This window comes from Ranitomeya imitator, chromosome 1, assembly GCF_032444005.1.
Source record: "Ranitomeya imitator isolate aRanImi1 chromosome 1, aRanImi1.pri, whole genome shotgun sequence".
NCBI lineage: Eukaryota > Metazoa > Chordata > Amphibia > Anura > Dendrobatidae > Ranitomeya > Ranitomeya imitator.
Window position 1 is genome coordinate 556,499,227 of NC_091282.1, and position 15,051 is coordinate 556,514,277.

Here is a 15,051-nt window from a genome sequence, read left to right on the forward strand (position 1 = left end):
ACGTGCCTCTTAGACCAACCACACCCCGTCCTCTGATAAGCAGTTCACTGTCAATAGACAGTATACATAAAAAGCTGTGGTGTGGGCAGGATTAGCTTTCTGAGCTCTGCTACATCTAAGAAGTGTAATTGTGTCAGATCTGCTGCACTCAGTAAACTAAGTGATACATTGTTGGAATCCGGGTCCCTTTTCCTTCATTATGCTGCTCTCAGATGAAGTAGCAAAAACCTGGTAACAGATTCCGTTCTAATGCTGTTTGTTTGGTTTTTTTTTGGTTTTTTTTATGAGGGGAAGAAATAAATGAATTAAAGGACAAATCGAGACCTTGGAGACGTCAGGCTTCAAACTGGCAGCATCAAGTCTGAGCATACAGATTAGGAAAATCCTGTAACACCGCCAGTAATCTGACTAGAATGTAACTTTACTAGAATTAAAGATTCTAGGATTCTTACAAAAATGGAAAATCACAAGTTAATGCAAGAAAATCAGAACAAAGTAAATGACCATAGGGCAGGACACAGACACCATAGAGAATACATACTCTGAAGGGCATAATATGTGCCATAATTCAGGAAAATTCGGAAATGGTCTCTACAGAGAGATCCAAAAGAAATAACCACGTATTCTATGCAGACCTGTCCCTTGCCTGGCATACAGCCTTGTGTAAGCACTCCGATTCTGGCCGTCCGATCAGGATTAATGACAAGTACCGTATATACTCGAGTATAAGCCGACTCGAGTATAAGCCGATCCCCCTAATTTTGCCACAAAAAACTGGGAAAACGTAATGACTCGAGTATAAGCCTAGGGAGGAACATGCAGAAGCTACTGGTAAGCTTCAAAAATAAAAATAGATACCAATAAAAGTAAAATTAATTGAGACATCAGTAGTTTAAGTATTTTTGAATATCCATATTGAATCAGGAGCCCCATATAATTCTCCATACAGTTCATGATGGGCCCCATAAGATGCTCCATACAGTTCATGATGGGCCCCATAAGATGCTCCATACAGTTCATGATGGGCCACATAAGATGCTCCATTTTAAAATATGCCCCATATAATGCTGCACAAATGCTGATTATGGCCCCAAAAGATGCTCCATACAGACATTTGCCCCATACAGTGCTGCATAAATGCTGATTATGGCCCCATAAAATGCTCCATAGAGATATTTGCCCCATATAATGCTGCACGTGACCCCATAGAGATATTTGCCCCATATAATGCAGCACATGGCCCCATAAGATGCCCCATACAGATATTTGCCCCATATAATGCTGCACATGGCCCCATAAGATGCTCTATACAGATATTTGCCCCATATAATGCTGTACATGGCCCCATACAGATATTTGCCCCATATGCTGTTGCTGCGATTAAAAAAAAAAAAAAAAAAAAATGACATACTCACCTCTCAGGACCCCGGCACTTGCTATATTCACCGGTCCGCGTTCCACCGGCGGCCGCCGCTGTGTCTTATCCATCCTCTGCACTGACGTTCAGGCAGAGGGCGGCACGCACACTAATCGCGTAATTGCGCCCTCTGACATGAGCATCACTGCAGAGGACGCGGAAGATACAGCGACGGCCGTCGGTGGAATGGGGAACAGGTGAATATCGCGCACTGCATTATACTCACCTGCTCCTGGCGCTGTCCCTGGACGTCCCTGGTTCTCTGGTGCCGGCAGCTTCTTCCTGTATTAAGCGTTCACATGGTACTGCTCATTACAGTAATGAATATGCGGCTCCACCCCTATGGAAGTGGAGTCCATATTCATTACTGTAATGAGCGGTACCATGTGACCGCTTTGCTCACTACAGGAAGAAGCTTCCGGCACTCGGAGAACCAGGGACCTGCAGGGACCGCACCAGGAGCAGGTGAGTATTATTACACAGCTGCTGCTCCCCCTCCCCTGTCGACCCCTGGGTATGACTCGGGTATAAGCCGAGAGGGGCAATTTCAGCCTAAAAAAATGGGCTGAAATTCTCGGCTTATACTCGAGTATATACGGTAGTTGCCGAGAGCTCCACACTGCAAGCTCATAAAATAAAATATAAAGTGACCGGAGTGAGGCCTTGTTTGCTAGGGATCCATGAGTCTAAATGGTTTCAGTGGTGCTCTGCTCCCTTTCTGCAGCACATCCCTGCTTTTGTAACACACCATCTCCCTGTTCGAAGCAGTAAGTCTGAGACTCCGAACGAGGCTGTCTAATCTCCAAATCCAAAAAGGTGCCCACCTCTTGTTCAAGCATCGTCTCTGGGAATTAGTAAATGTGGCCATCCACCTTTTTAGGTGTGCGTGGCATTTTGTGGATTACAGCTTTGTGCTGTGTATCTTAATAATTTGTTTTATTACCATTATGGTTCCTGAATGCAGGGGTTCAATACTTAAATACGGATTGTTCTGTGGGCCCCAGAAATCTTCCCAGTCTCTAGGCTAAAATGATTACATGTATTGAAAGCGTGATTCTCATTGTTTTTTAAATGTGTACTTTGTATTTCTACAGGAAATTTCCAGAACTGTTTGCCCAGTTTAAGTCTTTTTTGGGTGTAAAGGAACTCTCCTTTGCTTCTCCGGTAACCAATGATCGTTCCAATGAAGGGATAGGGCGGGAAATTGACTATGCCTCCTGTAAACGAATTGGTTCCAGTTACCGAGCACTTCCTAAGACCTATCAGCAGCCAAAATGCAGCGGTAGGACTGCAGTCTGCAAAGAGGTATGCTATGTATATGTGTTAGCAAAAGCACTGACATGCAAACAAAATATTAATGAGAATCTGTCACCAGATTTTCTAAAACAAACTGCATATATTATTGATTGGATTTCTCAGAACTTTCTATCAAAGCTAAGACCAAAGTAAGTACACCAGCCTCATTAGGTAAGAGCTCTAATTACTAATGCATATGGATTGTATTGTGAAATCTAGTGACCGGTTTCCTTTAAATTACACTACTGAACATAATATTGACCAAAAAAATGTACATTTTATTTGTAGTCCTGAAGTAAAGGCATTTTGACCTGGGATATTGAGAGATCTTACAATCTGGACCACCAACACCTTTTATACTTTAGCTTTTACTACTATTAACTACTTCTAAATTGACACTGAGGGTTTTCTCTTACCTTTCCTGCAGGTTCTAAATGATACATGGGTGTCCTTCCCAGCCTGGTCTGAAGACTCCACTTTTGTCAGCTCTAAGAAGACGCCATATGAAGAGCAGCTTCACCGTTGTGAGGATGAAAGGTTTGAGGTGAGTCGCCTGGACGTAATAGAAACTATCTGGCCCATTCTGGGCATTCCCGGCGCACCCGCAAGAGATATCATTCATCCGGGAACCCAAGGAACGCAGAATAACCAGCGTTCCAGCTGACGCATGCGCAATCTAGGGGACGGGGGCAGGCATACACTCCCGGAAGTAGCGGAGACGCCGGTCAGAGAGAGAATAAGGCAAGATCGAGGCGGAACCTTTCTCTCCTGACACTGGGGAATCTACCCTGGGCGCGCTCCCTGCCGAAAAACAGGAAGCACAAACGAATAATGGAGCTTCCGGTGTCCCGTCTTTATAAACAGAGGTAACATTATTGAGACTCAACTTTATCACACTCTATCGAGAAACATGATTAGCAATCGAGCCTCCTGATGAGCCAGTGAGGCGAAACGCGTAGAGGCTAAAGCAGACAACAGGCGGGCGGCAGTTCATCTGAACGATGAGTATCAAACAGCCTAATGGGCTCTAGCTCCTGCAATATACTATATATGTAAAATGCATGAATAAGCTCTGTAATGTGCTGTTTATCATTATATGTAGGCACAAATGCTTGAACTGTACAGTTAATGCCAGGGTGGACAGCTACGCTAAACAATTTTATTAAAGAGCTGAGATACAATTGATTAAATATATCCGGAATACATGGTTAACTGCTTTGTATATATGTAACTTTACTAACTGGGCACGACATTGAGCTTTGCATTTGGAGCGAAGACCAAATAGATCGCTAATATTTAAGCTAGATATATTGTGTGTCATAGTGTATCCAGAATTAGGGATACACTTATAATTCTGCTACCGAGACGCCTAAGTCACATGTTCTCCTGTTGTTTTTAAATATACACAGTGTGGGGTGTAGGATTCCCTAGAGATAGGAATGGTCTATGTATAGTGGATAGGGGTACCTTTAGTACAACATTGTCTGGGTAGCGGGAACCCGTGGGTGTATCAGGGTTCATCTAGGGACCCCAGGGTCCGCCATCGCGGAGCAGGGGCGCCATAACGCTTCCCCTAGGGTGCCTACCCCCGCAGACAGGCAGCCATTCAGCATAGACGTTTCAGTAGGGCTGATTATTCCCCCCACTTTAGTTTGTTCACGGTGTGTTGTTTTTCGTTTTTGGTGAGCCATTGGTTGTTGGCTTTTTAGAGATATATTTAATAAAATTCGTGTTTTTAGGGTAACCCATGATTACATAGATACTACTATTACCCCGTTATATTTACTTTAAACTAACGTGAGTCGCCTGGTAATGGAGATTGTGTGAGACTTCATAGAAATCTGGCCATGTGTAGTATATGTACACTCCCTGACAGAAGTTATGTCGCTTATCCATGTTATGTAAATAAAAGCTTATAACCTGGCGTTAAATTCATCCATTGGTTGTATAAATTATTCTTTTGAAAGCTGTAACCCTCCGAAATGTGGTTTAGGTTAAGAAAATAAATTGGCATCAATGCATTAACTAATAGACACAGAATGGTCAGATTTTGGCAAGACAAAAGTTTTGTCGCCTGGTCATATAATGCACCCAATCCTAGTTTACATTTTCACCTGTGCTCAGTAAATGATCGGTTGGAGCTCTGCTGCAGTGGAAGAGGGTCTTGCTTTTGATTTTCTAACCAACAAACGTTCCTCCTGAGCAGTGGTCTTGCGGGGTCTGACGGACCTGGGCTTGTCAAACACATCTCCAGTCTCTTCAAATCTTTTTTTAATTCTTTGTACTTGACGCTGAGACACATTAAAGGTGCCAGCCACCTCTGCAGTGGATCTGGTCTTCAGCCTCTTGATAATCCAGGCTTTGGTCGCAGGGTTGATTTTTGGCATGTTGTCAGAGCTCAAGTTCCAGTTCAAGTGAAGGTCTGGGGTGCTGGGTTTCTTTTTATACACACACACTAATTAACCGATCATTTACAGAGCACAGGTGAGGATGTAAACTAGGATTGGGTGCATTATATGACCAGGCAACAACTTATTTCTTGCCAAAATCTGACCATTCTGTGTCCATTAACTGGTCAATATTCCTGCATTGATGCCAATTTATTTTCTTAACCTAAACCACATTTTCAGCTTTCAAAAGAATAATTTATATAACCAAAGGATGAATTTAACCCCTTACTGACCTCGGATGGGATAGTACGTCCGAGGTCAGCTCCCCTGCTTTGATGCAGGGGATCCGCGGTGAGCCCGCATCAAAGCCGGGACATGTCAGCTGTTTTGAACAGCTGACATGTGCCCGCAATAGCGGCGGGTGAAATCGCGATTCACCCGCCGCTATTAACTAGTTAAATGCCGCTGTCAAACGCAGACAGCGGCATTTAACTACCGCATCCGGCCGGGCGGCCGGAAATGAGCGCATGGCCGACCCCCGTTACATGATCGGGGGTCGGCGATGCTTCTCCATTGTAACCATAGAGGTCCTTGAGAACTCTATGGTTACTGATCGCCGGTAGCTGTGAGCGCCACCCTGTGGTCGACGCTCACAGCACACCTGATTTTCTGCTACATAGCAGCGAACATAAGATCGCTGCTATGTAGCAGAGGCGATCGGGTTGTGCCTGCTTCTAGCCTCCCATGGAGGCTATTGAACCATGGCAAAAGTGAAAAAAAAAATATATATATAAAAGTTTAAATCACCCGCCTTTCGCCCCAATCAAAATAAAAAAAATCAAACTTACACATATTTGGTATCGCAGAATTGCTCGATCTATCAATAAAATAAAAGCATTAACCTGATCGCTAAACGGCGTAACGAGAAAAAAAATCGAAACGCCAGAATTATGTTTTTTTGGTTGCCACGACATTGCATTAAAATGCAATAACGGGCGATCAAATGAACGTATCTGCACCGAATTGGAATCATTAAAAACGCCAGCTCGGCACGCAAAAAATAAGCCCTCACCCGACACCAGATCATGAAAAATGGAGACGCTACAAGTATCGGAAAATGGCACAATTTTTTTTTTTTTTTTTAGCAAAGTTTGGAATTTTTTTTCACCACTTAGGTAAATAATAACCTAGACATGTTAGGTGTCTATGAACTCGTAATGACCTGGAGAATCCTAATGGCAGGTCAGTTTTAGCATTAATAATAATAATAATTTTTATTTATATAGCGCCAACATATTCCGCAGCGCTTTACAAATTATAGAGGGGACTTGTACAGACAATAGACATTACAGCATAACAGAAATACAGTTCAAAACAGATACCAGGAGGAATGAGGGCCCTGCTCGCAAGCTTACAGACTGAGGAAAAGGGGAGACACGAGAGGTGGATGGTAACAATTGCTTTCGTTGTTCGGACCGGCCATAGTGTAAGGCTCGGGTGTTCATGTAAAGCTGCATGAACCAGTTAACTGCCTAAGTATGTAGCAGTACAGACACAGAGGGCTATTAACTGCATAAAGTGTATGAGAACATGATGCGAGGAACCTGTTTTTTTTTTTTTTTGTTTTTTTTTATATAAATAGGCCACACAGGGATCGTTAGGTTAATGCATTGAGGCGGTAGGCCAGTCTGAACAAGTGAGTTTTTAGGGTACGCTTAAAACTGTGGGGATTGGGGATTAATCGTATTAACCTAGGTAGTGCATTCCAAAGAATCGGCGCAGCACGTGTAAAGTCTTGGAGACGGGAGTGGGAGGTTCTGATTATTGAGGATGCTAACCTGAGGTCATTAGTGGAGCGGAGGGCACGGGTAGGGTGGTAGACTGATACCAGGGAGGAGATGTAGGGTGGTGCTGAGCCATGGAGTGCTTTGTGGATGAGGGTAGTAGTTTTGTACTGGATTCTTGAGTGGATGGGTAACCAGTGTAATGACTGGCACAAGGTAGAGGCATCGGTGTAACGGTTGGTGAGGAATATGATCCTGGCAGCAGCATTCAGGACAGATTGGAGCAGGGAAAGTTTGGTAAGAGGGAGGCCGATTAGTAGAGAGTTACAATAGTCCAGACGAGAATGAATAAGTGAAACAGTAAGAGTTTTTGCAGAGTCGAAAGTAAGAAAAGGGCGAATTCTAGAAATGTTTTTGAGATGCAGGTAAGAAGAGCGAGCCAATGATCGGATGTAGGGGGTGAATGAAAGGTCAGAATCAAGGATGACCCCAAGGCAGCGTGCATGTTGCTTTGGAGTAATGGTGGAACCGCACACGGAGATGGCAATGTCAGGCAAAGGTAGGTTAGTAGAGGGAGCGAACACGAGGAGTTCAGTTTTTGACAGGTTAAGTTTCAGATAGAGGGAGGACATGATGTTAGAGACAGCGGTAAGACAATCACTGGTGTTTTTCTAAAAAGGTCGGCGTGACAACAGGAGAAGAGGTGTATAATTGGGTGTCGTCAGCATAGAGATGGTACTGGAAACCAAATCTACTGATTGTTTGTCCGATAGAGGCAGTATACAACGAGAAGAGGAGGGGGCCTAGGACTGATCCTTGAGGAACCCCAACAGTAAGGGGAAGGTGAGAGGAGGAGGAACCAGCAAAACATACAGTGAAGTATCGGTCAGAGAGATAGGAGAACCAGGAGAGAATGGTGTCCTTGAGGCAGATGGATCGGAGCATAGTGAGGAGGAGCTGATGATCCACAGTATCGAATGCTGCAGAGAGATTCAAGAGAATTAGCATGGAGTAGTGACCATTAGATTTAGCTGTTAGTAAGTCATTAGAGACTTTAGTGAGGGCAGTTTCAGTAGAGTGTAAAGAGCGGAAGCCAGATTGAAGAGGGTCGAGAAGAGTTATCTGAGAGATAGCAGATAAGACGGGAGTGAAACGACATCATTGGGTTTACCATGTTGTGTACTAAAAAATGGGAAAAAAATTCCAAGTGCAGTGAACCTAGCAAAAAAGCCAAACAAAAAACAAGTGTGGGACTGCACTTTTTTTGCAATTTCACTGCACTTGGAATTTTTTTCCCGTTTTTTAGTACACAACATGGTAAACCCAATGATGTCGTTCAAAAGTACAACTCGTCCCGCAAAAAATAAGCCCTCACATGGCCAAATTGACGGAAAAATAAAGTTATGGCTCTGAGAAGGAGGGGAGCGAAAAATGGAAAATCCCAAGGTCATGAAGGGGTTAATGTCAGGTTCTAAGCTTTTATTTACATAACATGGATAAGGCTGCTTTCACACATCAGGTTTTTTTTCAGGCACAATCTGGCAATTTTTGTAAAAAACGGATCCGTTTTTTTTTGTTTTTTTTACGCCGGATCCGGTTTTTTCCCATAGTTGTATTAGCTCCGGATTGTGCCTGATGGCCACACGTTTCATCCGTTTTTTGCCGGATCCGCCCAAATAGTCTTTTTCGGCGGACGGACAAAACGTCCACTGCAACGTTTTTTGGTCTGGCGTAAAAAACCGCACAGTGACGGAATCGGTCTCTCTCTCTCTCCCCCTCTCCCTCTCCCTCTCCCTCCCTCTCTCTCTCTCTCTCTCTCTCTCCCCCTCCCTCTCTCTCTCTCTCTCTCTCTCTCCCCCTCCCTCCCTTCCTCTTCCTCTTCCTCCGATGTAGTCCCATCGGACGATACCTGCACAGGTCCCCCCACGGTCACGCACAGGCCCCACACGCAGTCTCTGCCCACGCACCGCCCACACTCATCATTGCACTATGGAAACTTCCGATATTGCAAAAATATCGGAATTCCGATACAGCGAATATCGGACGATACCCGATATTTGCAGTATCGGAATGCTCAACCCTAGTCATGTCCTCGGTTTCTTGTTTTTTCTCCCTCCACAAACAGCCCCACATCTGTTTTATAAGCTGTGTCTGGTCTTAAAGCTCGCGTCCACGTTTTGTAAACTAGGTTATTTTTTACAGATTTCCTTCATTTGAAAACTTCTCACTTTTCTCTTAACTTGAATCTGTCAGCAGATTTTTTCTTTGTAATCTGAGAGCGGCATGATGTTGAGACAGACCCTGATTCCAGTGATGTGTCCCTAGCTTGTCTGGATGATGTCATTTTCAGACAATTACTGTTTTCTCCGCAGTTCTGAGCCACGTATAACCCTGCCCACAGCTTTCTGTTTAGCAGCTTGCTGACAGATTGCAGGGTAATGGGGGTGGTGTTACACAGAGCAGCAGGACTACATGGCACATCTGGTCCTGTAGTGATACTCTGTTGATCAAAAAACGATTTTATTGAAACTGCAACACACAGCATTTTAAATGACACATCATTGGAACCAAGTACTCACTCCATACATCATGCTGCTCTCAGATTACATGACAAAAACCTGCTCACAGGTTCCCTCCACGCTACACACTTAAACATCGAGGGATGCAGCAAAAAAATTGCATTTGAAGAGAAAGTGAAGGAATATGTTAAAGGGAACCGATCATGTTGAAGATGGTCTCTGATCTGTTATAGGAGCTGATCAGATTGATATACATGTGTGGGAAATGTTTCTGTAAAACCTGCATTATTTTATTGGTGGTTTTACGCATCCATGTCCAAGTTGGCTGTCCTATTCAGTGACTGAGTCTCTAATGTATGACTGTGCATGTAGACAGTGCTGGCAATCACTAGTAGAACCGCCCATACAAATACAGGGGATTTCAGTGAATAATATACAAGTAATACTGAACCTATATATCATTCTGATCAGCTCCTCTACAACATGCTGTCCACAGATCGGACTGTATGCGCTTTGTGACAGGTTTCCTTTTAGTATGTTGAGTCGAATTCTTTAGAAAGAAAAATGAGCTGATCTTTGCACATCAGAATGTCAGCTTCTTCTATTCCATATTGTGATGTATTGCTCTAGAACTTTCCAGATATGCTAATCATCCATTACTTTATAACTGTGATTTTCTCATTTTAGCCTAACTTTTGCTTAGTATATTGGGTCATTTTAACGGTTATCGCTTTGTCTACAGCTGGATGTGGTTTTGGAGACCAATTTGGCAACAATCCGCGTACTGGAGAGTGTCCAGAAGAAGCTTTCTCGTATGTCTGCTGAGGACCAGGAGAAATTTCGACTAGATGATTGTTTAGGAGGCACCTCAGAGGTTATCCAGCGGCGGGCGATCTATCGCATTTATGGGGACAAGGCTCCAGATATAATAGAGAGTCTTAAGAAAAACCCAGTGACTGCAGTTCCTGTTGTACTAAAACGGTTAGTGATGGCGCAAGGTTTGATAACAATCTTGTAACCCTGAACTATTCAGTAACTTTCCTAAAATGTGGCGTTGTATAGTGGGACATTGTGCAATATACATGTGTTTATTGCCACTGTTTTTGTGCAATATAAGTCAGTTGATAGGAAAACTTCCGCTTCTTGATGCAGACACAAAGAATATTCATTAATGTCTGGGGTATTGGATTTTCATCCACTTTATCTTCAATTACGTTAACTTAATCCACTCCAGTTTTACTTAACCCTCCCTAGGTATAGCAATGCCTCTCCGCTGCTGCTTTGGTCTTTAAGAGGCCACAGTGTTTATGCTATGGCTATAGCACTTGCGACCACTGCAGCCAATCTCTGGGCTCAGTAGCTCTGCCGCTATAAATGGCACAAGACACTGAGCCCCGTGATTATTAGTCTATCTAGTATAAGGAATGTACCAGTAGTGAATTTTTAACCCCTGCCAATCGCCTAATAGAATGTTTATAGAAGGCGTAAATTGGTTCCTTATTACCTGATATAAAAAATAATTTTCCCCAAGTTTATCCCTAACAGGTCTTAAAATGTTGTGGTGTTTGATTGTGTTTGTCAGAAGAATCACTAAATGTTAATCACGAATCCTATCCTGTTTTACAGATTGAAAGCAAAAGAGGAGGAGTGGAGGGAGGCTCAGCAAGGGTTCAATAAGACATGGCGGGAGCAATATGAGAGGGCATATCTAAAGTCTCTTGATCACCAGGCCGTCAACTTCAAGCAGAATGACACCAAGGCTCTGCGCTCAAAGAGCCTTCTCAATGAAATTGAGAGTGTCTATGATGAGGTGAGATGTTAAGTAGCTCTAGAGAAGTTCTGCAGTTCTGTATATTTAACCCCTCTGTGACCTTAGACGTACTATCCCGTCGAGGTGCCCTGGGCTTATCTGACCCTGGACGGGATAGTACGTCATAGCCGATCGGCCGCGCTCACGGGGGGAGCGCGGCCGATCGCGGCCGGGTGTCAGCTGCTTATCGCAGCTGACATCCGGCACTACGTGCCAGGAGCGGTCACGGACCGCCCCCGGCACATTAACCCCTGGCACACCGCGATCAAAGATGATCGCGATGTGCCGGCGGTGCAGGGAAGCACCGCGCAGGGAGGGGGCTCCCTGCGGGCTTCCCTGAGACCCCCGGAGCAACGCGATGTGATCGCGTTGCTGCGAGGGTCTCACCTCCCTCCCTGCTCCCTCCAGCCCCGGATCCAAGATGGCCGCGGATCCGGGTCCTGCAGGGAGGGAGGTGGCTTCACAGAGCCTGCTCAGAGCAGACACTGTGAAGCCTGCAGCGCTGCATGTCAGATCAGTGATCTGACAGAGTGCTGTGCAAACTGTCAGATCACTGATCTGTGATGTCCCCCCCTGGGACAAAGTAAAAAAGTAAAAAAAATTTTTTCCAAATGTGTAAAAAAAATAAAAAAAAATATTCCAAAATAATGAAAAAAAAAAAAAAATATTATTCCCATAAATACATTTCTTCATCTAAATAAAAAAAAAAAACCAATAAAAGTACACATATTTAGTATCGCCGCGTCCGTAACGACCCGACCTATAAAACTGTCCCACTAGTTAACCCCTTCAGTAAACACCGTAAGAAAAAAAAAAAAAAACGAGGCAAAAAACAACGCTTTATTATCATACCGCCGAACAAAAAGTGGAATAACACGCGATCAAAAGGACAGATATAAATAACCATGGTACCGCTGAAAGCGTCATATTGTCCCGCAAAAAAAGAGCCGCCATACAGCATCATCAGCAAAAAAATAAAAAAGTTATAGTCCTGAGAATAAAGCGATGCAAAAATAATTATTTTTTCTGTAAAATAGTTTTTATCGTATAAAAGCACCAAACCATAAAAAAATGATATAAATGAGGTATCGCTGTAATCGTACTGACCCGAAGAATAAAACTGATTTATCAATTTTACCAAACGCGGAACGGTATAAACGCCTCCCCCAATAGAAATTCATGAATAGCTGGCTTTTGGTCATTCTTCCTCACAAAAATCGGAATAAAAAGCGATAAAAAAATGTCACGTGCCCAAAAATGTTTTCAATAAAAACGTCAACTCGTCCCGCAAAAAACAAGACCTCACATGACTCTGTGGACCAAAATATGGAAAAATTATAGCTCTCAAAATGTGGTATTGCAAAAAATATTTTTTGCAATAAAAAGGGTCTTTCAGTGTGTGACGGCTGCCAATCATAAAAATCCGCTAAAAAACTCGCTATAAAAGTAAATCAAACCCCCCTTCATCACCCCCTTAGTTAGGGAAAAATAAAAAAAAATGTATTTATTTCCATTTTCCCATTAGGGCTAGGGTTAGGGCTAGGGCTAGGGTTAGGGCTAGGGTTAGGGCTAGGGTTAGGGTTAGGGCTAGGGTTAGGGCTAGGGCTAGGGTTAGGGCTAGGGTTAGGGCTAGGGTTAGGGTTAGGGTTGGGGCTACAGTTAGGGTTGGGGCTAAAGTTAGGGTTAGGGTTGAGATTACATTTACAGTTGGGAATAGGGTTGGGATTAGGGTTAGGGGTGTGTCAGGGTTAGAGGTGTGGTTAGGGTTACCGTTGGAATTAGGGTTAGGGGTGTGTTTAGATTAGGGTTTCAGTTATAATTGGGGGGTTTCCACTGTTTCGGCACATCAGGGGCTCTCCAAACACGACATGGCGTCCGATCTCAATTCCAGCCAATTCTGCGTTGAAAAAGTAAAACAGTGCTCCTTCCCTTCCGAGCTCTCCTGTGTGCCCAAACAGGGGTTTACCCCAACATATGGGGTATCAGCGTACTCAGGACAAATTGGACAACAACTTTTGTGGACCAATTTCTCCTGTTACCCTTGGGAAAATACAAAACTGGGGGCTAAAAAATAATTTTTGTGGGAAAACAAAAAGATTTTTTATTTTCACGGCTCTGCGTTATAAACTGTAGTGAAACACTTGGGGGTTCAAAGTTCTCACAACACATCTAGATAAGTTCATTGAGGGGTCTAGTTTCCAATATGGGGTCACTTGTGGGGGGTTTCTACTGTTTAGGTACATTAGGGGCTCTGCAAACGCAATGTGACGCCTGCAGACCAATCCATCTAAGTCTGCATTCCAAATGATGCTCCTTCCCTTCCGAGCCCTCCCATACGCCCAAACGGTGGTTCCCCCCCCACATATCGGGTATCAGCGTACTCAGGACAAATTGGACAACAACATTTAGGGTCCAATTTCTCCTGCTAACCTTGGAAAAATACAAAACTGGGGGCTAAAATATAATTTTTGTGGAAAAAAAAATATTTTTTATTTGCATGGCTCTGCGTTATAAACTGTAGTGAAATACTTGGGGGTTCAAAGCTCTCACAACACATCAAGATGAGTTCCTTAGGGGGTCTACTTTCCAAAATGGTGTCACTTGTGGGGGGTTTCTACTGTTTAGGTACATTAGGGGCTCTGCAAACGCAATGTGACGCCTGCAGACCATTCCATCTAAGTCTGCATTCCAAATGGCGCTCCTTCCCTTCCGAACCCTCCCATGCGCCCAAACGGTGGTTCCCCCCCACATATGGGGTATCAGCGTACTCAGGACAAATTGGACAACAACTTTTGGGGTCCAATTTCTCCTGTTACCCTAGGGAAAATACAAAACTGGGGGCTAAAAAATAATTTTTGTGGGAAAAAAATTTTGTTTTATTTTTATGGCTCTGCATTATAAACTTCTGTGAAGCCCTTGGTGGGTCAAAGTGCTCACCACACATCCAGATAAGTTCCTTAGGGGTCTACTTTCCAAAATGGTGTCACTTGTGGGGGGTTTCAATGTTTAGGCACATCAGTGGCTCTCCAAACGCAACATGGCGTCCCATCTCAATTCCTGTCAATTTTGCATTGAAAAGTCAAACGGCGCTCCTTCCCTTCCGAGCTCTCCCATGCGCCCAAACAGTGGTTTACTGCCACATATGGGGTATCAGCGTACTCGGGACAAATTGGACAACAACTTTTGAGGTCCAATTTCTTCTCTTACCCTTGGAAAAATAAAAAATTGGGGGCAAAAATATAATTTTTGTGAAAAAATATGATTTTTTATTTTTACGGTTCTGCATTATAAACTTCTGTGAAGCACTTGGTGGGTCAAAGTGCTCACCACACCTCTAGATAAGTTCCTTAGGGGGTCTACTTTCCAAAATGGTGTCACTTGTGGGGGGTTTCAATGTTTAGGCACATCAGTGGCTCTCCAAACGCAACATGGCGTCCCATCTCAATTCCTGTCAATTTTGCATTGAAAAGTCAAATAGCGCTCCTTCCCTTCCGAGCTCTCCCATGCGCCCAAACAGTGGTTTACTGCCACATATGGGGTATCAGCGTACTCAGGACAAATTGGACAACAACTTTTTGGGTCCAATTTCTCCTTTTACCCTTGGTAAAATAAAACAAATTGGAGCTGAAGTAAATTTTTTGTGTAAAAAAGTTAAATGTTCATTTTTATTTAAACATTCCAAAAATTCCTATTAAACACCTGAAGGGTTAATAAACTTCTTGAATGTGGTTTTGAGCACCTTGAGGGGTGCAGTTTTTAGAATGGTGTCACACTTGGGCATTTTCTATCATATAGACCCCTCAAAATGACTTCAAATGAGACGTGGTCCCTAAAA

General features: G+C 43.6%; 1 protein-coding gene across 1 annotated transcript in view; it reads left to right on the forward strand.

The window, feature by feature from the left end:
• SIN3B (SIN3 transcription regulator family member B) overlaps positions 1-15,051 on the forward strand; it is a 91,486-nt gene that overhangs the window by 51,235 nt on the left and 25,200 nt on the right. Inside the window, exons 10-13 of the mRNA XM_069767761.1 lie at positions 2,512-2,722; positions 3,141-3,257; positions 10,149-10,387; positions 11,033-11,216. Coding sequence (XP_069623862.1) covers positions 2,512-2,722; positions 3,141-3,257; positions 10,149-10,387; positions 11,033-11,216 — 751 coding nt within the window. The remainder of the gene's footprint in view (positions 1-2,511; positions 2,723-3,140; positions 3,258-10,148; positions 10,388-11,032; positions 11,217-15,051) is intronic.